Source organism: Orcinus orca, chromosome 5, assembly GCF_937001465.1.
Source record: "Orcinus orca chromosome 5, mOrcOrc1.1, whole genome shotgun sequence".
NCBI classification, from domain to species: Eukaryota; Metazoa; Chordata; class Mammalia; order Artiodactyla; family Delphinidae; genus Orcinus; species Orcinus orca.
In genome coordinates, this window is record NC_064563.1 from 118,696,310 (window position 1) to 118,722,234 (window position 25,925).

Consider the following 25,925-nt stretch of genomic DNA (forward strand, 5'->3'; position numbering starts at 1 on the left):
CTGCAATGGCAGGCGGACTCTCAACCACTGCGCCACCAGGGAAGCCCTCCAACAAGATTTTAAGAAAGTATCTTTTCAAATGTTTTACACACATACACACATGCACACACACACATGAAGGTGTACATATTAAAACTGTTGTCCTATAGCATTACTTACGTTTATTACTTTCTTCCCCTCTACCTAGAATTGACAACACTTTCATATGTGTATGTCTTATTTCTTCCAATTAGTATATAAACAGTCAAAAAGCAAAGCCCACACCTTCAAACACACTGAAACAGGCTAAGTTCATAATAAATTCTAGTAAGTACTTCACTGATTGAATAAATAAATGAAAAAAATATTTGCAGACTTTTCTAATAATCAACCTCAATTATTTTCTAAATTCTCCAAGATATTTTCATACGTCTTTGTAAAAGCAAGAGCCAAATAAATCACCTTGAATTATATAGCCAGAGAAGAAAAACTTTTGATCCAGTGGAAAAGCTGCAGCAGATAAAATGTGCCTAGAATATATTTAAAGTCTTGGTCCCATACATTGCTGATCACCTTCCCTACTAGAACTGTATAATATAGTGTATAACTAAGAATCAATTCACAGAGCACTTTAAATTTCTACCTTTGTTTTTCTCAATGCTGTTGCTCCCTGCATGTTTATGAAAATCAACTGGTTAACTTTATTGCGAAAGTATTAAATTGTATATATATGGCTAATACCTTTATCAGCACACTGCTTTTGAGTTCAGATCCTGAACTAGCCTTTGTATTTATTGCTGATTCCTCTCCATTCTTTTCCTTTAACAACAAAGTAATATGGTTTTGATAAAACCATCCTTTGCAGCCTGAGAAAAGACCCTCACCAGCTGTTCCCAGACTTACTATGGAAGACTTACTATGTCAGAAGTAGTGAAATTGCACGTAGGCTCAAAGGCCATTAGGCACAAGCTAGGAAAAAAAGGGAGGACATTCACTTTTAATTTTGAATCTATCAGACATGGCTTGTCGGCATTATGTCATTGGCCTGTCAGAATGAAAGAACACAAGACAAAACTGTTTTAATACTTCACTGCTCGCGATATTACTACAACACCACATGTGGAATAGATCCGAGAAGGAAGCTTTGAGGAAGCATCATAGGTTCATTTTTTACGATGTCATCACCGTAAAAAAGATATTTGACTGGACTTCAGCCTTTTGAATGGCCATTCTCTATGAGTTTAGCACTGGTGTAGTGATAATCTGTTTAAATCAGCTAACTTTTTGGATTTCTACATATTCTTTGACTATGAACGCTAATGAAGAATTTATATGTTCACTATTTTAGTCCACACAAAAGGAGAGGGGCAGTGAGAACTAAATTATAACCCCAACTTTTTGTCTAAGAAATGCTTACTAATTCATACATCTGTATGGACCACCAACAAATTTACAATTGCAGCTTTAGGTGGCAAGGGGCACCAGTCTGAATTGTAAAATCATACAAAAAGTGCCTATGTTTGTGGCCACAAAGCAAACAGTCCACCTTTCTATTGTTGGGGAGAGCACATGAGTATTTAATACCTTGTTGCTCTCTCTTCCCACATATAAACACACACACTCCAGTATTGTGAACAGTTATCTACTTCATCTGCAGAGAATGAGAGTTACACCTCAATAAACCAAGATCCTGAGCTCTCACAAAAATCAGAATTCCTTGTTGCACTTCATACTCACAGAGATCAATCCTAAGAAGTCTCCCTTAGATCAAATACTCTAGAAACTGTTTAAGTGGAAAGAAATTCAGATCAGTGAACTGACACACAGGGATTCAAAACTCCCCTCTGACAAGCTGTATGGCTTTGGGCAAAGTTTTTGTCCAACTTGCCATTCAATTTCTTCACAATGAAAAAAAGAAAATAATATCCTAAACATCAGTGGCTTGAAGTGAAGATCGAATGGAGTATGAAAAGTTTCCAGAATATAATTAGGGTTCAACTTATGTAAAGGAAAGGCTGAATTTTTCACTGTGCAATGCCATAGCACATTCACGTTTCATAATATAAAGAAAACTAATGCTTACGATAACTATCCTAATGAGACCTTAATCACCCAAGAAATTTCAACTAATGCATAATATAAAATAAAAATTTTAATAACAATTTCCAACAGAGCATCGTTGCTTATACAAAACAAACCAAGGGAATCTGGTTTAACTGAGTTAACTGGAAAATATTTAAACCAGAATGTCCCATTTCTCACTCAATTTCAAGCAATGAGGACTTACATGGATAGACAATGAAACTAGTCAAATTATTCTGCTAACAGAATATCAGAAATTTTTAAATAATTTAAAAAGAATATCAAAACCTGAGTATATACTCAATGTTGTCATAATAATACTAAACATCTGCATTGTACCTCCCATTAATTTGCCCAAACATTGATTTATAAGAAATTTGGGGATTCCTAAGTGTAAGAATTCTGTCAAACAAGACTGGTCAGGTACAATTTCCAATTTTTAAATTGTCTCTTCAACTCAGTATAAAAAAATCACTCAAGTGCTTTTTCTTAATTATTTTTTAAGTCTTTATTCAGACTTAGTTGAAATGCACAATATTCTGAATACAGAGAAGTGTAATATACTTAGCTGGCAAAGTTGGAAGTTTTTCAAAGCCAAAGCTATCACTGTAATTCCAGCTATGCCATTGAATTCTATGTTTGTAACTGTTAGAAATCATAATTATGCCAGGCTAATCACAAATTCAAAGAATAAAGGCAAACTTTCCTTTCATATTTTGTGTAGGTACTCCATATTTAAAATTTTACTGTCAACTTACAACTATCAATTGAATATTAACATATCATCAGTTTTTTGAGAGGTAATTACAGTGTGAATCAATCCAGCTCAGGGGTATAATGTGATTTAGTTTGAATCCCTTCAACATACATTTTAGAAGTTTTATAATTTGCCAAATTACCCAAGTGCCTACAACCTTTTAGGTCATCAAAGTAAAGTTATTAGGTTGTTATATCAACATCATTGACTTAGTTCTTTTCCATATCTTCCCCAAATGTCCTGTACATTTTTAGAAGAAATGTATATGCTGGACACACTGGAATAAATGTCAGTGCATGTTACAAGTTAAAATAATCATACTTTCATTTACTTGTTACCATAATTGTTCATCACATTAAAAAATGGAATTTAAATGCTGAAATCAAGGTTGTAGTAGATGATGCAAAGCAGTAATCTCATAATATAAAAAGACTGAAAAAATCTTTGATGCTTACTTAATAGGGTTTATGAAAAAAAAATAGTCGAGGATGAAAGTCATTCCAAATTACCGATACAAATGCTTACCAGGGCAACATTCTGAAACGGTGGTTCTGAGCATTTTAGTACATGAAATTGGCCAATGTTAACGTCCTTGAATGAAAAATAATTATATATCAATATGAATTCTGTAAAACCATAAGTCTTAGACTGTCAGCACGGAAGCCTCTAAGAATGGATAGTTATGTGTTTTCTCCCTTACCATCTCTGTTCCAAGAAACGCACACAACATTAAAATAACATACTTCACATTAAAGCTCTTTATAGTTTATAAGGTACTTTCACATGCATTTCTTTGCTTAATTTCTCAGTCTCCCTGCGTGGTAATAGGGAGATATTAGCATCAGATAATAGCATCATTTTCTATATGAGAGCACCTGGCAATCTAACATATGAGTGCCCTTTATGCAAAGAAACTTTGACACATAATTTATGTTAATGAATTAAGTTGCTTCATTTTGATTAAATCACATTTCCATGTAATGGATCTTTGTTCCAAAATAATGTGTATCATTTTTCCATTGCTGTTTGCTTGTTGTACATGGAAATATCTGTTGACCTGCTCCTGGTAACTTAAATACAGTTCATATGCCAGAAATTGCAAATGAAAAAAAAAATGTTATTTTGGAGAGAGGTAGGTGGTGTAGAATAAAAGTCAAAGGCAAACTTAGGCAGGTAAAAGTGAGTCAAAATATGGAGAACATAGTGAGCACTCCTAATTTTAAAAGCACAAATCTTAAGAAGCATTAAGTACTAGGCATCATATTTAAGGACTTAAAGCAAATGACAGATGTGAAATGTTCTGATATTTAGAAGGGTTGGTCTTTAAGGAAGATGTTGCAACGGCTTCCCTGTGACTGCTCAAAACAACCCTTCAAATCCAGATATCCTAATCTGACCACCCTCATTTTTAAATTGTGTCTGATCTAAACATCCATGATAGTCTAAATGACCACAACCTTGATTCCAGAGAGAATCCTACAACTAGAATTCATCTAAGAATTTTCCAAACCAACTCAGAGGCATCTAAGGAGAGATGAGTTGATTAAATGCTATAGTCAACTACTAAACGTTTTCACAAAATTATAGAAGAAACCTCATTTAATTTCAAGACAAATCAGGAAGTCTGTAGCAATAAATAATGACCTATTATGACCTGTAATATTGCCAAGTTATTACACATTGTGCTGGACATTCCAAAGGGCCTATCAATTTTATGGCAAATAGCTCTGATGTGGATTTAGTGAATAAATGTAAATTATAATGTCAATGAGTTCAATCTTTATCTAAGTTCTTACCAGTTTGTAGATTCAAGAGAATGTGTGAAAATGAGCCCTTTGAAGATTAAGAATCATTTTCAGCTTCACAAATACTTTTATGACAGAACACATAAATATTAAATGTAGAATCACTGAAAAGTAGGGCATTAGAGACATTGGATATAAGGATATAGAGATAATCACATGAAATATTTACAAATGAGAATAAAGCTGAAATAAAACTTAGATCTTATTATCTGTCGTGATCTATTAATTTCTTAACAAGTGTGACCAGTTTTTAAAAGATACGAACATACCTTAAAACAAACTGCTAGCCTGAATCATATTTGTTTGAAAAAACTAATCACAAGATTATTTTTAATTTTATATGAAAATTTGAAATAAGGATGTGAAGAAGATTGTATTGGAATAAATTTTAGTCAAATGGACAGAGGAGTAGAATTATTTCCATGTTAGATTAGCATTTGCTACAAGACTCATTCTTTATTATTAGAATTCACTTAGGATAAAAGGATCACTCAACAGTAACAATAAAAAGAAGAAAAGTTTTTACAAATCCTATTTGAAATCTTGTTTATAATTAAAAAGAATTACAATGGTAAGTATGTGACTTGAGGGTTTATTTTGGAAATTCCATAACTTCAGTAGACCAAAACTTAAGCCCATTTTTTATTTGATTACAATTTTTAAATACAACATTTTGACCCAAGTAGTTTTTTACATGTATTGTAGTTTCCAAAGTATTTCCAAACATCTATTTCAGCAATTCCAAAATGTGCTTGTTAAAGAAATTATAAAAACATTACCCAAATCAGCAAAGCATATCTAAACTACAAGTCAGCTTTCATTCCAGCCTTAAACAGTGTAAACTCTTGGGTGTTTTTACTTTTCAAGTGTAGGTGCAGAGCTCGTCTAGTTTCTGTGATTTCTGTGTTATTAATTCTGCACAAAATATTTCCAATATCCAGCTCTGTGATCACACAGGTAGCTGAGCATGTTATTGTCCAAGCAAATGTGTTATGAGTCCTCAGATGATGGACTACATTGAGGCCAGATGTCAGAGGTGCTGAAATTGATAATCCATCAGTAATTTTCTATCTGTCGCAATAGCTCTGACCCATTGAACTAAATAAATATGTTTAATCACTGACTGGTCAACTTATCAAATGGTGCCCTGAGCTAAGGGGAAAGACTTGTCAAATGTGGAACAGATAAAGCAAGAACCACAGCCAAAGGCAAGAAAATAACGGGCATCCTTAATCTCTACCCATTTCCATCTCACTTTGAGAAAATAGACTTAAGTGGAAATCATATTAGGAAAACAACTTTTAGGCTAAGAAATAACAGAAAAATATTTCATTACAGTTCTACTGCATTTCTTCTATTCTTTTCTACGTAAGCCAAACTGTTCATAGGTTTCAATCTGACTACAGTTATATAAAGACATCCCAAGTTCAATGACAAGTAACACACTGAACACTGATAATGGGCAAGAGTCAAGGAAGAGCTACATCACGCAGTTACCATGCCACGTTACAATAGCGATTGCAAGTAAGGGTGCTCAGTGCCTAAGATAAAGCTCTCATCTGTTCAAGTAAGCTAAGGGATTGAAAATTGCTGAATGTGAACAGTTACATGACAAGCCCATTCCACACAAACATTAATCATAGTTAATGAGATAAAAGCCTTAGTAACATGTGACACTAGGTAAGTGATAGATCAGCCATCCTTTCATTGAATGTGCCAACAGCTCTGTGATTATAAGGGCCAACCGCCACCACTGTCCAGGAATGGAGCAAACTGAGATTAGGTGCACTGCAGTGACCACAAACACTAGTGATTTCTCCAACAGGATTTGTGGAGGTGCACAAAGAGCATTCTCAGCATTAAGTTCTCTATGTCTTACTTTGCCAATTCCATGCGCTGGCAGCCATAACAGAAAACTCTTGAACTTGTTTATGCACACTTGTTTAAACCTGATTCTACACACTGATTCAGCCTGTGGGGTTAAGAAGATGGATGAGAGGAGCCAGGGCCACAGAGGGGTCAGGGTCATGATGTCGCTAGATCTCATTAACTACATCACTCAAGACACCAGTCACTCCAAATGTCACTCCAACTGAGGACTAGGGTATAGGTAAAAGAAAACTAGGTGGATGAAATAAACAAATTTTTCTTAGAACTGACATCACATACGAAAAGAAAACTATTCTCAATTTGCTTTCTAGTCCCAAATATATCTATTTATTAAAATAAATAGTTTTAAGAAATGAAGAATAAACTACCTCTAAAATCCCAAGCAAAAAACACATAAATATTTTTAAAGGGCCCATAAAAGCATAGTTAGTCCCTGCACTGAAAATTATTTTGTTGATCTTTACCAAGTAAAATTTGGCCTGTTATATATGGTAATTAGTTTAAAAAAGGTGGAAGAAGGACTAGTATTCACAAAGGTATCACCACAGTTAGAAAGCTGAAAGACAACTTTTTTTGTGACAGAAAAATAAATGATTATAACTTATTTTACAGAGATGATATAAAATATTTGGCAGTAAGACTGTGATATGAAAACTCTTCCAAAAAACCACAATGTTAGAATTTGTAACGACTTATTAAACATGTTTGCAATTTAGATTATTCCTATTTCCTTAGTGCATGTGCAAACCATTATTATAAGATTTCTAAATGTTCTTTGAAGAAATATAGACAAATTATGTTACAGCTTATCCAATTTGACCAAATTATAGATATATTTATTTACATGTATAGTATTTTCATCTTTTATTTTACTGAAGTATTAAAACTGAATCCATTTCACAGATTGTCTATTATTAAAGTGATAGTGTTGATAAAGAAAAAAAAACACAGTGGAAATAATGATGTTTATTTCTGGTGGTAATTTTTTTCTTTAGTTTTCTGTAGTTTCCAACATTTCTAAGATGAAAAGACAACTCTCAGAATGGGAGAAAATATTTGCAAATGAAGCAATGGACAAAGGATTAATCTCCAAAATATACAAACAACTCATGGAGCTCAATATCAAGAAAACAAACAACCCAATTAAAAAATGGGCAAAAGACCTAAATAGACATTTCACCAAAGAAGACATACAGATGGCCAAGAGGCACATGAAAAGATGCTCAACATCACTAATTATTAGAGAAATGCAAATCAAAATTACAATGAAGTATCACCTCACATCGGTCAGAATGGTCATCATCAAAAAATCTGCAAATAATAAATGTTGGAGAGGGCGTGAAGAAAAGGGAACCCTCTTGCACTGTTGGTGGGAATGTAAATTGATACAGCCACTATGGAGAACAGTATGGAGATTACTTAAAAAACTAAAAATAGAACTACCATATGACCCAGCAATCCCACTACTGGGCATATACCCTGAGAAAACCATAATTCAAAAAGATACATGCACCCCAATGTTCACTGCAGCACTATTTACAATAGCCAGGACATGGAAGCAACCTAAATGTCCATCAACAGATGGACAAAGAATGAATAGATAAAGAAGATGTGGTACATATATACAGTGGAATATTACTCAGCCATAAAAAGAAATGAAATTAGGTCATTTGTAGAGATGTAGATGGACCTAGAGTCTGTCATACACAGTGAAGTAAGTCAGAAAGAGAAAAACAAATATGGTATATTAACGCATTTATGTGGAATCTAAAAGAATTGGTATAGACGATCTTATTTACAAAGCAGAAATAGAGACACGGATGTAGAGAATAAACGTACGGATACCAAGGGGGAAAGTGGGGTGGGATGAATTTGGAGATTGGGATTGACATATACACACTACTGATACCATGTATAAAATAGATAACTAATGAGAACCTACTGTACAGCACAGGGAACTCTACTCAGTTCTCTGTGGTGACCTAAATGAGAAGGAAATCCAAAAAAGACGGAATATATGTATATGTATAGCTGATTCACTTTGTTGTACATTATAAACTAACACAATATTGTAAAGCAACTATACTCCAATTAAAAAAATGTATTTATAATCAGAAAAAAAAAGTAGAAAAATAAAAGACAAAATAAGGAAAAATAAAACAAAGAAACAAACAAAAAGACACACACAGTAGAAAGGGTTTTTTTTAGTAATTTAGATAACATGGGTCCAGAAAGAAGAGCAATGTTATGTTGGTCTAATATATGCCTGCTTATGTGTATAATTATGAAATTAATTTCATATAATTATGAAAATATTTCAGTAAAAGACAAACATGCATTTTAGCTAATAAAATATTTTATACACTACGTGTAAGTCAAATACATCTCAAAAATTAGCTGCTTTGCTTCATATACTTCTTTTAGAGAAACAAAACAAAATCCAATTTATATACTAGAAATTTATATTTGTTTACATTAAACTTCAAGAGACTAGAAACACTGATCCAGAATATACATACTTTTGCAAAAAAAATTTACCTTAGACCTGAATGCCTAAAAGAAAAATGACTTAATTACGTGGTGACAAGGTGACTAGGGACTGCATAGATGTGGATCCATGATCAGTTAAATCCTCAAAAGACTAGACGATTAAGGAAAATCTTCATTTTATCAGCAATATTATCAATTACTTGTTGTCGACCAGAATTTGCTTGAAGAAATGGTGAAAAAGAAAGAAAAAAATAATATTATCTGAGATAAGAAAAAAGGTTTTTTTCACAGACTGGGGGAATGGCCAGTTAAAAAGACTACTGCTCGGGCTTCCCTGGTGGCACAGAGGTTGAGAATCTGCCTGCCGATGCACAGAGGTTGAGAGTCCGCCTGCCGATGCAGGGGTCACAGGTTTGAGCCCTGGTCTGGGAAGATCCCACATGCCGCGGAGCAACTGGGCTCGTGAGCCACAACTACTGAGCCTGTGCGTCGGGAGCCTGTGCTCCTCAACAAGAGAGGCCGTGATAGTGAGAGTCCTGCGCACCGCGATGAAGAGTGGCCCCCAGTTGCCGCAACTAGAGAGAGCCCTCGCACAGAAACGAAGACCCAACACAGCCAAAAATAAATAAATAAATAAATTTAAAAAAAAAAACAGACTACTGCTCAATTACTTGATATCCAAGGTTGGCTCCTGTCAGTTTCTGGAATCCAAACATATATGATCTGTTGGAAATATCTTTTTTCAATGAACTTTGTCCAGTAGTCGCATGCAAACCGTCTATAGTAGCTCAGTTAGATTTCCACTTTTCTGGAGGACGAATGATCTAGTCTAATCCCCTCACCTTAAATTCAAGAAAAGAGACCCAGAGAGGTTAAAAGCTTTGCCAAAATTATAGAACTAGTTAATAGGAGAACAGGGCCAGAACCTGGTCCTTTCTGGGAAAAGAAATTCCCCAAATTATCTTTCCTCTCCATTGCTGTCTGATGAAATTGGCTCCCTCATTTGTCATCTCAGGCCTGCCTCTCATCAACTGGGGGCTTTGGTTAAGTCAGTTTATGTCTCAAGGCCTCAGTTTCTACATCTGAACAACAAGGGGACTGATGATCTCTAAGGTTCCTCCAACCTGCCAGCTTCTTCATGCACGGTTTTTTGATGACCTGATTCACCCAAAGGTTGCTTTTTTTTTTTTTTTTTTCTGATTTAGTACTACATCCATTTCTTATGAGAAAGCTTCCATTAATGCCCCTGTAATTAACATCAAACCCAAATGGAATGAATGGGAGATTTTCTTATGCACAGGATAAGGACCCTTAAATAAGAATGAATAATGATAATATTTCCCAGAAGACACTATGGCAGCCCTCAAGCATGATTAACTACACCACTCCTTGTCTTTCTTTCTCCATAGAAATAGAACAGTTCATTTGCATGTCATCTGATATAAAGAGAGATCCTAGCATATAATGGGTTATTACCATTGGGTACTTCATTAGTAAAGCATTTCCTTATGATGTGACAGAAAAAAGAAAGACAAAGTAAATTGAGAGATGTAAATTCTTACATCTCTATTAATGACAGACACATATGAAGATTAGATTCTATCAGCTTATCCATCAATCCTAAAGAACCAAACAAGTAGTTAGGAAGGATTTTGCAAGTTGACCCCTTTCTAGGTAGTCCTGTTTAACAATAGGCTTTTGAGAGAAGCTGCTTTTAAAAGAAAATCTTATATGAATATTAAACACAGCATCTTCCTCCTTCTTTTAAGAATATTCAAAGCAGATCCAGGAAGAAAACAAAAATAAATCAGTCTTTCTATCAAGCTACTCTTGAATCTGTACATGTGGGTCCTGGGGAATTATATGTTATAAACGAGGGGTTGGACTACAAAATGCAATTAATTTAATTGCTTATAATCTCAAGGGATTTCAAGATAAGATGTGTAAGACATATGCGTAAGTGAGATTTTTCCAAGGACTTTTCATGAAACATGATAATACTAAATTTAAGGAAATCATTTCTACTTTATGGAATTCCTTGTGAATAATAAAGTGATGAGACTAAATAAGTCACCAGTACTTAGTTTTGTTATCTTGTTTCATTATTATGAAGACTGATTTTTCCTTTGAGGTAAAACATAAGGTAAAGCTATAAGAAAATATATAGTTGTACGTAATTTTTTAGGTTCTCTTCTGACTACACCATCATATTGGCCTTGGTTTGCCTATAATTCCCTAAAAATCCCAAGAAAGAACACGTACACCATAATTATTGTCTGGCATGCTGAGGCAAAACCTGCAGCTTCCATACACTGGTCCTTTTCTTTCCTCAAGGGTCACATGGAACAAATATATTCTCTCTTTGGGATGACAGCTCTTGATGTGCTTGGTGAGAACTACCGGCCCTACCCATGTCTTCATTGTTCCTCAATAATAATCCCAATTCCTTCCGCTTTTTCTGCTTGTGACAGTCTTAAATCCTTACTCTTTCTCTTCTAGTGGTATTCCAGTTTTAATGGTAAATTTAAACTGGTACTCAGAACTATTAACAATATTCCACCCATAGTTTTAGCAGAAAAAAAATCAAGCTGGATCACATTTCTTAATCTGAACTATTAATGCAGTTTAGAGTAAGAGACTTTTTTGGCAGCTTTATACAATAAGAGACCCTGTTCATTAGGTCAAGTACTGGGGACTCTTTATTCTTAGGAACAACCACTCCCCTCTTACTTTAACACCCCCACTTCTTTCCCTCCCAATAAAAAAATCCTATAATTAAACTCAAAAACCATGATGGAGCAAAAATCAAAAATAGAAAAAGAAATTCACAGAACTGTATGTAGAACATACCACAAGTTGTATTTAATTAATTTCAAACAGTGAATCTGAATAAGTGAATTTTAAAGAAATTTGGAAAAATCTGAATTCATCAAAGCTTAAGCAAAACACTTAACATTTAAAAGTCATAAAATAAATTATTAGTTTTTAATAAGACATTTTTATATACTTATGTTTACTTAAGGTAGTTAGCTTATTTGTTTTAAACTTTTATTTTGAAATAATTATAAATTCACAGGAAGTTGTAAAGATAGTACAGAGATGCCCCCTGTACCCTTTACCCAGTTTCCCCTCAGTGGTTACATCTTACATAATGATACCAAAAACAGGATTGACATTGATACAATGCATGTGCTTCTATGTCATTTTATCACATGTATATTTGTGTAACCATTATCACAACCAAGATACACAACTGTTTCATCATTACAAAGATCACCCTCTTGCTCTCCCCTCATAAACACACCCATGGCTCTCTCCCCACCATCCCTAACCCTTGGCAACCAGTAATCTCTTTTCCATCACTATAAATTTGTCATTATGAGGAGGTTATATAGATGGAACCATACAGTATGTAGCCTTTTGAAATGGCTTTCTTCACTCAGCATAATGCCCTCAAGATCTCTCTAAGTCATTGTGCCTATCAATAATTCATTCCTGTTTATTGTTGAGTAGTATTCCGTGGTATATATATAACATGGTTTATTTAACCATTCACCTATTGAGAGACATTTTAATTGTCGTTTCCATTTTTTTTTTTGCTTTTACAAATAAAACTGCTTTAAAGTTGTGTACAGGCTTTTGTGCAGATTAAGTTATCATTTCTCTTAGCTAAGTGCCCAGGAGTGCAAATGTATGGTAAATGTACATGCAGTGTTTTAAGAAATTGTCAGACTATTTTGAAGAGTGACTGTACAATTTTACACTCCTACCAGTAATGAATGAGAGATCACGATTTTGTATTTTGGCTGTTCTAAATGGTAGGTAGTGATTGTTCATCATAGTCTATTTTAACGTGCATTCCCCTAAGGCTAGTGATTTTTAACATCTCTTCAAGTGCTTATTTCCCTGCCATACATCCTCTTGGTGAAATGTCTCTTTATGTCTTATGCCCTTTTTGCTAACTGGATTATTTGTTTTATTTAATGTTGAGCTTTGAGAGATCTTTATACATTTTAGGTACGAATCTTTGGTCAGATATATGTTGTTCGCAAGTATGTTCTCCTCGTATTTAACTTGTCTTTTTATCCTCTTGACAAGATCTTTCAGAGAATAAAAATTTCTCATCATAATGATGTCAAATTTATTTATTTTATCTTTTTGGTTTGTGCTTTGGTATCATGTCTAAGAACTCTTTACCAAGCCCAAGGTATCAAAGATTTTTGTCCTATTTTCTAAAAGTTTCATAAATTTTATGATTTACATTTAAATATTTAATCCATTTTTAATTCATTTTTGTATGTTTGAACTGTAACTTGAGCTTCTTTTATTGCCTTTGAATATCCAATTGCTCTAAGTTACCATTTATTGAAAAAACAATTCTTCCTCCTTTAATCAATTTTTAAATTAAAACTGGAGTTATTTGAAAGCCAAACTGACCATTGTTAACATTAAGTACTGAACTTAGAAAGAAACTATCAAAGTTAGCAAATTTCTACAAATATGGCCACGAGATAATGCATGTTAATATGTTAATAACTTCTAAAGAACTCGGAAAATACTGTAAGGGTATCATTGCTATTAGCATACTCCCTTTTTTTTAATATAAAACTTAGTCAAGTTATCTTTAGATATTAAATGATAGATAACTCTTCTTATAAATTTGATTCTTAAGCTCCAAGCTGCTTTGGCCTGCAAACATGTCAGTAAGACCTGAAAGTGATGGATCTTCCTGATACTGATATTTGACAACTAGGAACTGTACAGAGAAAATCAAATTACTTGAATAAACTAATGAGCTCTTAAATGTCAATATATAACTAAATTAAAAAAAAGAAAAGCTTACTCTTTCTGTTGTTTGTTTCCTTTAGTACCCCATGAATCAGAATTTTAGCACCAAAATGAAGCTTTAGACTTCATGTGGTCCAGCATTCTCATTGTATGTATACAACTGGATAACCATTTCTGGATAGAATACCTAAAATAAATGTTAATGATTTCTTCTAAGTGTCAAATGGTTTTGTTTGTTTAAATGAATCAATGAGACCACTTAGCATGGTAGTTAAGAAAGCAAACTCTAGGCAAAGGCTGTCTGGGTTCATATCCTGACTCTTCTTACTGTGCAAAAATTGCTAAGTTAACAAAGATTTGGCCTCAGATATAATAGAGAGAAAATAATAAGTTGTTTTGAGAATTATACTCAAAGTAAATTATAAATATAAAACACTTAGGAAAAAATCCTGGCATTTAATGATTATTTTTACTGACTTTCCACTTATAGAAATCATTTAACCTGGTCCATATTTCTCTTGGCAAAATCAGTATTTTCTTCCTCTGAATTCCCACATGTTCAGGTGTTCTTTACTCTAGGATTTACATTTTATACCATCTTGAACATTCTTTGATGGAATGAGTCATCTCTTGTTCTGTTTTTTGTTTCTGAGGTAAAAAAAACCATAGGTAACATAAAATATACCATCTCAATCATTTTTAAGTGTACAGTTCAGTAGTGTTAAGTATATTCACATTGCTGTGCAAGAGATATCCAGGACTTTTTCATCTTGCAAAACTGAAACTCTATACTTATTAAACAACTCTTGTTTTAAATATCAGTATCTTCAGCACCTAGCTGAGTACCTAGCAATTAGAAAGTACTGTCCAAAAATGTAGCAAACTAAATTTATATCATCCCTTGGACCACAAACTCATTTCTTAAATTTGTATCAATTCTCCTTTGAAATGCCATCTCCTATCTTTCAGGTATCAATTTAATTCATCAAAGTAATTCAACCTTCTTCTTACCATACCCTAATTTGTAATAGATCTCCTACCTTCACACTCTTCCATGTTCTAATCCACCTTATACTGCCTTTAACATATCCCCTTTCATACCTTACAAGTAACATTCCCAAATCAAAAAAACATTGAAGGCTCCCTCAGGTCTTCTAGGATAATGTGCAAGCTCCTTAGTTTGTTTAATTATGACCAATCTCTACTTCCCTATTTAAATTATCTCCCTCTACTCTCCTACATACGTTCTCCAATTCAACAATACGGTAATTACTCCCCACACTGGCCAATCACACACAGCCTCAGGTCTTTGCTTTTACACTTCTCTCCAGTTTTCTAAGGCCACTTTCCATTCATATTCATCCAGAAGCATTTGATGTCACTTCTTCTAATGCCTGTGGCATGTCCTGTCTGAGGGCCTTTACCCCACACCACAGTAGAAGGTGAGCTGTTACTTGATGAGGTTTCCCAGGCTTCTCACTTATAACACAAGCACCATTGAAGGCATGGATCTCTTAAGCTGCTTTTTACTCCTAATGCCTAAGAAAGCCAGTAAAGACTTTTGAATAGATTTAAGGAAAAACACTGAACATCCTCATTCAATGTGAATAAGCAGAAAAAGCAAGTAGGAGGAGAGTGAAGCAGGTTGATATATATATATGTATACATAACAGTCTATATTGAATACGACATTATGAAAGTAAAATAGTCATGTTACCTTTCCATAATTTTACAGTTTATATATAAAAACTGTAAAGTTTGTGCCAAAGTCTTTGTACAGACTTAGATGTTAGATAACCACATAAAAAACTTAATGATTGTCTTTATAAATAATAAGTACTTGTATCACTGGAAAATGGCCTGATTATCAGAAAAAGGTATATGTGATAAAAAGAGCCCTCTTCTTCTTAGATGTTACTTTAGACTCAGTTTCTAGGCCCTACTTGTGATGCTACTTAAAGGGCCAATGGCGTAGGCCAATCGGACTTTTCTTGCTGCCTGTAACCCAGGCTGACACCCTTGCTTGCAGGCTTTGTGAGGATCAACTTTTTAACAGGCTTAGGCTAACCATTGAGTAAGTGACCATGGGCTATTTTGGGTGGTAGAATTTCTGCAAAAACAAAAAAGCAAGACAAAATAAACATACAAAAACTTATTGGAATTCACCAGATTCTGGGCCTATATATCTGTCTGTCACATCCTCAAAGCACCTGCCTCTCTTACAATCCTTGCCTGACTTCTCTCCAAGGGTCAGAGACACTACTGATGTCTGAGCAGCCCCAGAAGGGTAGTGCTAGGGAACTTCAGAGAGTTTACAGAAATCCTAAACAGGGGCCCAATATTGTTTTCCTAGATTACTTCTTGTAAAACGTATACCCTATTGACAAAAATGTATGCATATCTCCTAATTAAGAAAGAGGTGGTTGAAAATGTTGTGTTTGCATTTGAGAATCTCCTAAGAGGAAAACCAATTCCAATGATTTAGAGTGTAAAGAATATGTTGATTCCTCAATTGAACCTCTCATCCTTTAGCAGTTAAGTCACAGGCTGTTACAGACTTCTAAAGAAGAAGAAATTTCCAGAGTTGAACAAAATTTCACCTGTCGTTTTTACTTCTGTACTCCTCTAAAGAGCTTAACACATACACTGACTCATGCATGAAAAAAGTGCAACCCCCTTTATGTAATTATAGAAACCTTGTGGGAGCTGCTTCAGAATTAAACAATGTGTATTATAATTATCAGAAACAAATTCAACCTAACGAAGGAAAATTGGAGACCTGTCTTTCTGATGAAACTCATATCTTGAGAGAAAAGCACACACGTTGCTGCACAAAATTACGTTTCCTAACTACAGCGTCAACCTATATACATTTTCAGTAGAATCAATTTATATTTACAAACCAGCTGAAATCGAATAAATTGAAGGTTTATAGGTGGGAAACCCTCCAAACCATAAATAGTCTTTTCTTACTTTTATCTAAAAAAAAATTCTGAGATTGAAAACAAGAGCTGAACTCAACAAGTTTTGTCTTAATACACCTTAGTATCCCTATGAATATGTTGGGCTATCATTCCATGGATAGGATTTACATGTTGGCAGAGTTCAGGATTAAACTGTTTTGGGAAATAGTCTTTGGAAAAGCAGAGAACATCAAGATTCCTCTTTCTCTTATTTATGTGCTTTCCTTGGAATCAGAGTTAATTCAGGCTAATTTTAGTGAACAGCAACTTGAGACTTGTAAAGGGAGAGGGGTTGAATACAGTTAATACAGTTAACAGAAACCTGATATCAAAATACAGCATTACACATATTTAAATAGTTCATAAGCTCAAACATGTACTCCAGGCATAGCAATTTCACACCTCCATTTGTGAAGATTAAAGGAGAGATCTGTATATGAAAGAATCTGATGGAGTATTACACAATTAAAAGGTACACAGACAAAACAGCCCAAGTAACACAGATGTGTGCGTGTGCACACTCATGTACCTTCTAACACTGTTCTCTAATACCAAAAAAATACCAAAACATTTGCTATTGTCTTTTCTTTCTAGTTAAAGATGTTTTAGATTGATTCCCCTATGCCCATACATTCACAGTTTATAATACTTTCAATTGAGTTTACAGATTTCTTTCAAAACAGCCTCGGGCCAACATTGTGGATGCAGGGCAGTACAAATCCACAGAGCACAAACGATATTTGATTCAAATCACTATTTTTTTTTTTTATGGTCTCTTACCAGTGGTTACTCTTGCTGTAAGACAAATGGCCTGTATTAAATTGCTAGGGTTGCCATCACAAAATACCATAGTCTGTGTGGCTTAAACAGCAGAAATTTATTTTCTCACAGTTCTGGAAGCTAAAATCCATGATTAAGGTGTTGGCGGTTTTAATTTCTTCTGAGGTTTCTCCCCTTGCTTGCAGATGGCCACGTTCTCACTGTGTCCCCATATGGTCTTTCCTCTGTGCATGTGCCTCTCTGGTGTCTATGTGTCCAAATGCCCTCTTCTTATAAGGCCACCAGTTAGTATAGATTAGGACCCACCCTAACAACTGTATTTTAATTTACTCCTTTAAAGACCCAATCTACCAACATAGTCAGATTCTGAGGTACTAGGGATTAGAGCTTCAATATATAAATTTGGGGGGGATACAATTTAGCGCATAACATGGCCCAAGTACATTAAGGTATGAGTGGTTGTCTGTATACTCTCCCCCCAAATTCTCTGCATTCTCTCTTGAAATTTGTAGAAATACAAACAGAGGAATCATGAAAAAGCCAGTAGCTCTTATATTCTTCTTAGTCAAAATCTATGAATATCAGTTCCAATTGACTAGTTGCCTCTTACGCATTTAAATAGATACATTCGTTTGTTTTAGGAAAGTTGAGTCATGACAGCAGCTCTTTTTTTCCCTACTCCTGGAATTACTTAATCAACTTCTATTATAATCACCATTAATTTCTTATTCTAAACCTTCCTAGTAAATGAAAGAAAAACAAACAAACAAACGTTAAGACCTTTGAAAGGAAAAATAACCTGGGAACAGGAAAGGTTATGTCAATTATTCTCAGAAAAGATAATGTCATCTCCTGAGAAACCAGAATACTGTCCTCTTTCAGGACAAATAAAAATGTGGCAGAAAGCGAAGTAAGGTTCAAACAGCAAGACTATCCAACTTAATTGGGGCCAAAGTCAACACGGTTTGGTAAGAAGTTTTATAAGGGGAAGTGATTTCAGAATTTATTTCATCAATTCATACTACTTGAATTAAATAACTAGGTCAAAGAAAAAGAAACTTCATGACCATTCAGTGGCTTTACAGAGTTAATTATTTTATATTTTTAATTAATTAAATCTTATCTTAAAATATGGACATATAACCCAAGGAAGTATAACATGCCAGCAGTCAATAATATTTATCAAATACTGGCAATGTTTCTAGCTGTGCCTTGTACTAAGAGCGGAGTTGGATACAGTTAATTCAATAACACTAATAAATATTTTTATCTACACCTAAAAGTTACCTATAAGTCCCTTAAAAAGTGGAGTTACCATATAACTAAGCAACTCCACTCTTAGATATATACCCAAGAGAATACCCAAATGAAACCATATGTCACACAAAAACTTGTACAAGAATATTCATAGCAGCATTATTCGTAAAAGACAAAAAATGGAAACAACCCAAATTTCCATCAACATATGAGTGAATGGATAAAATGTGGTATATCCACACAATAGAATATTATTCAGCAGTGTAAAGAAATGAAATACTGATACATGCTACAACAAAGATTACCCCTGAAAACATTTTACTCAGGAAAAGAAGCTAGTCAAAAAAGACCATGTATTGTATGATTCCATTTACATGACATGTCTAGAATAGGCAAATATATAGAGACAAGATAGTAGACTAGTGTTTGCTTAGGGATGTAGCAGAAGGGTTCCAGGAGAATGGGAATTGGCTGCTAATGGGTATACAGTTTTCTTTATAAGTGACAAAAATGTTCAAATTAGATTGTGGTGTTGGTTGCACAACCCTGTGAATACACTAAAAAACATTAAATTATACACTTTAAATGGGTAAATTATATGTGAACCATACCTCAATAAAGTAATTTTTTTAAAAAAGCTCTCCATGGCTCAGGCTTTTCTGCAATTTAATTTATCTCTGTGTTTTTGGAGCATAAAGGTATTTTGCCTGGATAACATTCATTTACAGCCGCAAGTAAAAAAAGAAAAAAAAATTACATATTTATTAACTTGGAAATATCAATGAAACAATTCACCTTGTGTTCATTTTTAATGCCACCTGTGACCTCTGTTACTAAAGTCAGTCTACTTCTATAACCTCTCTTCCTTGTACAGATAAAACATCAATTTAGTTTTGGGTTTAAAGCAGGATCATTATGTCTGTAGAGTGTTCCATAGCTTTGCTGTTCTAGCAATCTGTGACATAAATAATGCAACACCTTTTCCTTCTCTAAATGACTTTCTTGAGGCATGGGTCTTCATACGTGGAAACAAAAAGGAAAAAAAGGATGAAGAAAAGAAAAGAAATCACCCCGCAGTCATGGAATTCAATCTATTTCTAGTTCCCCAACTGAATTATGAACCACATCTGTTCTCTTTTGTAGTTGCATCAAAAGCCAACTTTCAAACATTTAGCCATTTTATTTTATTTTTCTCAAAGCAAAGCTAAATCATAGGTAATCTGAAAAGTTCTTGTGTTTTAGTTTTGATTTATAAGTAAGGAAAGGGGGAAAAAAAGACCGGTTTCTAAGTGACCCTTGACCTTTGAACCACAACCTCCTTGCCACTAAAGCGTTCATCACTTCATTTAATCTCCCCTCTCTGCACTGGCGTAGTACAGAGAAAAGGAAACGGAAAAAATAATCTGGGGACTTCATCAATTTTTCATGAATTTTCATTTAGGCCACATCCCCCTCTTACCCTGGTCGATAGATCAAGCTGCTGTCATATATTTACCACCTGGGGCTACAGCTGCCATCTCTAGGCACTGCCACTGACTCAGGCTGCATCACAGGCAGCCACAATCTGCGTGAGGACCCCTGTGCTCCTTCTGCTCCAAACACAGGGAGGCCTGGAGTTCAAACTGAAATCCTATCTGCACCAGCTACGTCTCAGCTCTCTTGGTGGTCCCATTGGAAAACTATGTATTAAATACTTCAGTGCCAAGTGCCTTACTTGTAGAACCTGCAATTCTGTTTTCTAAATATGTAAAAATCACTTTTTTGCCTAAATACCTTCCTTGAGTTAAAGTGATCTAAAAAGTACATTCTGGATTGCTTTTTTTTTCCAAACCAAGAGGGGAAAAAAGCAAATATGTGGTAAGTGATTCAAATCTCCACTGCAGGGATTGGCCCTGAATAGTTTTTTCCTCAATTATGTTGTTCCGTTACATAAAAGTGAACTCTGTGTTTAATAAAACAAAAAGAGAATGAATAGAGTATGATAAAAACAGGCTAACTTCTGTACAATCAGTCAAGACAGACGGTTATCAATAAAACTGCTCATATCATATGACAGCAGAAAGCAAGATTGTTGAAATTAAAAATGAAAATCAAGATGAAGCAGAGTCAAAAATTCCAGAACTTTTATCAATAATTATTTCACAATAAATGTTATAACAAGGTTGTTTGCTACTTATCCATACCACCTAGATATTCCTATATACACCTAAATCAATTTGCAACCGATTTTGACCGCCCCTGAGTTCTTGAAAGAACAGGCAGCACTTGCCACTCCAACTCCACTACCAACTCATTCTTCAGCTGCTGTGCTTTCTTTCTACCCCTAGAGACCACGTAAACTTTTTATTTAGACCACCACATGGCATTTGCATTGCCAACCACTTTTTCTTTCTTAAAATTATTTCCTTATTTTTCTTGTCACTCCACTTCCCATGTTCTATCATTCCAATACCTCCTCTGAGCCTCCTGAACTAGACTTTCCTTTGCCCAACATTAAATATTCTTTCCAAACAATGGGAGTGATCGCAGCCCTACACACAGCTTGCCTGGACAATCACATCTATGTCTATCTACTCCCCTGGCTTCAACCTCCATCTGGGAAAGACTTCTCAATTCCAGAAGCTCTTTTCTTAATGGAATATGGCATATTTTTACCTTGATATTTCATTGGCATGTCAAACAATACAACCAAGCTGACTTCACTTTCCTGTTCTCACTAGAGTTATTTCTCCTGTATCTGCCATCCCTTTGGATGGTAGGTATCAGAATATACACAGTCACTCCACCAAAAAACATCTGGGAATCACCCTCTATTCCCCAAACCAACCACAAAGTGATATAATTTCTAAATACGGTTCAAACTATTTCCTTCTTTTAATCCTCACTGCTTTGTTCAGTTTAAAATCTAACATATACTCTTTTCTGAATGATTTCACAGCGTCTTAACTCCGCTCAATTTCAATCATCATTCCTTTAACCCTATCTTCAATTTTCTTTCAAAATTGAAAGGAAAGACTCTCCTTTTACATAACAAAAAGTCTAGATTTTATGATTCAGCACATGCCTATCTTTCTAACTTACACTGCCCACCAACCTCATTATCAAGCTACCTGCAGCTCTCCAAATACATAGTGTTTTTAGGTTTCCATTCTTTCCTTTAACAAATGAAGAAATGGATATGCCATAATTGAGCAATTATGTTGAGTGTCCTAAAATATGAAGGCCAGACATTTTTATGACCCACAGCGGTTCCTATCATTTTATAAAAATACACCTTGGTTACCAATAGGATTGACAAATCACAATGCTTTGACCTAAATTTCCATATTAACACATTTTATGAAACACATAAGGAAATGGAGAAGACTGATGAGCTAATGCGAAAGGGATGAGCAACATATAAATGGATATTATTTGATCTTCTGTTGCCTCAAATGGCATGAACTGTTGACAGGGCATTAGAAGAAAGAATTTTATTCACTAGCTAAATCCAATTTAGAACTCTTCTTGTTTTCCTCTCTAGGTCAGAAGTATTTTTTAGCATTTCTCAAAGCTCACTGATTTAAAAATAAAGAAAAATGTAACTGTCATAGTACATTGAAAAAAAATTGTGGTTTAAAATTTTCCCTCTAAAACAGTTTGATTAATTATTAATGATGCAATTAAGAAAGAGAGAAATCCTTTATGTTAAATAAAAGTACAAGATACATGTGTGTTGGGAGCAATTTAACAATGCTAAGGATGAGAATAAAGATAAGTTTATAGCTGTCTAACAATAAAATGACTGGCCAATTTAGATAAACTTTAATATTGAGAAGAAAGTTAGTGAAGGATTAAAAATAGTTATTTGCTTACAATAAATAAGCTACAAAGATATATATAGTACAACACAGGGAATTTAGCCAATATTTTATAATAACTATAAATGGAATTTAACCTTTAAAAATTGTGAATCACTAGGTTGTGTACTTGAAACGGATATAATATTATACAACAACTATACCTCAATTTAAAAAATAAAAAAAGTTAATTGCTGCTGAGTGGATAAAAGAAAAACTTTTAATTAAAAGTTCTTTATTTTTATTTATATAAGATGAGCCTGGTTTCATTTGAGCGTTTTTCAAAATATGGTACAATTCTCTCAAACTAAAAATTAGAACAATCATGGTCTGATCTTGAATTCCCCATTAATTTATTGCCTTAGTCTTGGTCACCTAACCATCATGGGTTTCATTTTATCTATAAAAAGAAAGAATAATGCATGTTATATTTACTGTAAAGGGATCTGGTGGGGAAAACAATCAATAGAATTGACATTGAAATATTTCAGTATGTTTGAAATGTTCCAGAAATAAGATATTTCAAAATAAAAATGGACGGTTAGCAATATTTGTATTCTTGAGGTTCTGTGTATATATTTCAAATCTCACTAAACTGCATTTAATCTAACTGCTTTTTGAAGTAAGTTATAAAAATGAAATTACCTAGCAACTGGCACAAAATGGCATTGCTAGCAAAAGTTCTAATGCTTATATCTCAAAGTACTTCACATAATAAATTTCTCAAAGCTCATTGATTTAAAACTTTGGGTTTTAGGATTCCTGTAGTCTTTTCCTATTGGACTTACACATTTCAAGCATGGACTGGGTTCCAGATTTCTTGGTACAAAAGCATAAATCAAAAGACTGGATGCGTAAAAGCAAAAGCTTTCATTGTGATAGCTGAATAAGAAATTGTATGATTTTGTTACTAAAAGATGTTTTCATGTATAAAGGTAATGATACACTGTGAGAATTTCAATACACATATACACAAGTTTTATAATTTAGTGTGATACCATATAGCATGTGAGTATAAGTATCAAAGTTAATTGCAGTCATGAGACCATGAACTATTATCCGACACTCTCATCCCAGCTATAAAAAAAAGACTCATGCATCCTGAACTATTTCAATTCTCTTACCTATGAACACCTACTGGTACAAGCAGCAAGTTGAAGAGCACAAACTTTTTTTAAGCTCAGTTATTGCCATCTTATTCACAAATAATTCTTGATAAAGTATTCCTTCAAAATAGAGAATACCAACATAATTACGACACCAAATCCTCACTTATAAACCAGAAAACAAATCTAACATATTTTGAAATTTGTTCTGGAAAACCATCCAGAAAAACAAAGTTATGGACTCAATGATCAAATAGATGCAAAGCCTTGATGCCTTGATTTACTAGTGCTATTTGGGCTACCTGATTAATAAATAAATATATTTTTAAGTGGCAAAGGCAGGACAAATCCTTAGGTACTGCTGATTACCAAAACTGAGCAAGACCTTCCTCTATATGCACATTTTGTCCCTAAACAGAAATCAGTTCTCTTCTCTGATGAATTTTTTGATAAAAAAATATAGTTGCTGTTGTTGGTATATTTTCCCCTGCATGCCTAGGGTAATGATCCCTGAATTTAGCCTGGAAGTAAAAGAGTTAATATAACCTAAAGAGTATATTCTTTTTAAAGTTGCCCAATAAAAGTTAGATTTAAAAAATATATACATGTATATATAATATATTAGTTATATATAAATAGGTAACAGGAATAGGTACAATAATGAATTTATACCTTATATTTGATCCCATGTTACACATAAACTTTTTATTTTAACATCGCCAACCTTAATATTTTATTATATCTCTCATTAATAATTCAAATTTTAAATATGACCATCATCGCCGCCTTGCTTTAATATAATATCATAATACCCACATTGCTTCAATATAAATAAATTTACTGCAACACCTTGGCTATACATTATTTTGACAAGCCTTCTTTGCAGAAGGCAAAGTAAAATTATGCAGAGAGTATTGATTGTTGTATTCTATAGGTATTAAGCATCTATGAGAACAAATCAAAGCTTATTAAAAAAAAATCAAAGTAAAAGCGCATGCCATTTATGAGATTCATTACGTTTACTTACATGCCACTTCCAGAGATGCATTTCGACTCACTGCTTCACCAAGATAGTTCCTCGCAACACACACGTAGCTTCCTTCATCAGGTTTACTTCTGCGCCCATGCACAATGCGCAAGAAGAATAAGGAACCGCTGGGCAGAAGCATCCTGTGGGACCGGGGATCATCCTTGTCAGTCTCCACCCGCTCGCCATCCTTGTACCACTCAATGGTGGGCGTTGGCCGGCCCTCAGCCTTGCAGTTCAACGTGGTGGGCTCTCCCTTAGAGACAATGACATCGGAAGGGTGCTCCACAATCCGCGGGGGAAAGTCTTCCTGGCGAAGACGAGATCCTACAAAATGTGACAGAATGAAGACAAGCTTTAACATTCCTTATCTATAGCTTTTGTTTCACTTAGGTTCACACTGATAAAATTAAACTATTCAATCATTCAAACTGCACTTACTACTATTTTATTTATGTTTCAGTCTTTTGTTCTTTATGCATCTCGTAAGTCATTCCAAGTCCCTTTTGGAACAAGACAATATAGCAGTAAATTAATATGTTAATTCTAATGAGTTAGTTTTAACATGTTCCATGAGTCAGGACAAATAAAAATAAGCATGAAATTTTCTTTTGGAACCAGTAAGTTGCAATGGGTACTAAGATGAGTAAGGTTAATTTCCTGTCTTCAAAGTGCTTACTATGTACTAGGGGAGAAAGCCAAGTGCTTACAAGTGTACTAGGGGAGAAAGCCAAGTGCCTAAAATACACACATGGAAAACGTTTATCATGCTGGCACTGTGCTATCAGAGTCAACACAAAAAAAGACCTGAGGGGCTTCCCAGGTAGCGCAGTGGTTGAGAGTCCGCCTGCCGATGCAGGGGACAGGGGTTCGTGCCCCGGTCCGGGAGGATCCCATATGCCGCGGAGCGGCTGGGCCCGTGAGCCATGGCCGCTGAGCCTGCGCGTCCGGAGCCTATGCTCTGCGGCGGGAGAGGCCACAGCAGTGAGAGGCCCGCGTACCGCAAAAAAAAAAAAAAAAAAAAAAAAAAAAAGACCTGAACATTATGTACAAATAGTAACTCAATTTAACAGATGAGGAAGAAGTTTAATGACATATATTGTCCAGGACTGTGGAAGAAGTAAGCAGTAGAGGCAGGATTTGAATCCAGGTATGTCTGACT

The 25,925-nt window shown here is 34.5% G+C and overlaps 1 protein-coding gene across 9 annotated transcripts in view; it reads right to left on the bottom strand.

Annotated features, from left to right (window-relative positions):
* Window positions 1–25,925, bottom strand: part of ROBO2 (roundabout guidance receptor 2) — a 1,654,833-nt gene that overhangs the window by 494,174 nt on the left and 1,134,734 nt on the right. For all 9 annotated transcript variants that reach the window (XM_049710547.1, XM_049710548.1, XM_049710544.1 and 6 more), the window contains one exon: window positions 24,764–25,090. In XM_049710547.1, coding sequence (XP_049566504.1) covers window positions 24,764–25,090 — 327 coding nt within the window. The remainder of the gene's footprint in view (window positions 1–24,763; window positions 25,091–25,925) is intronic.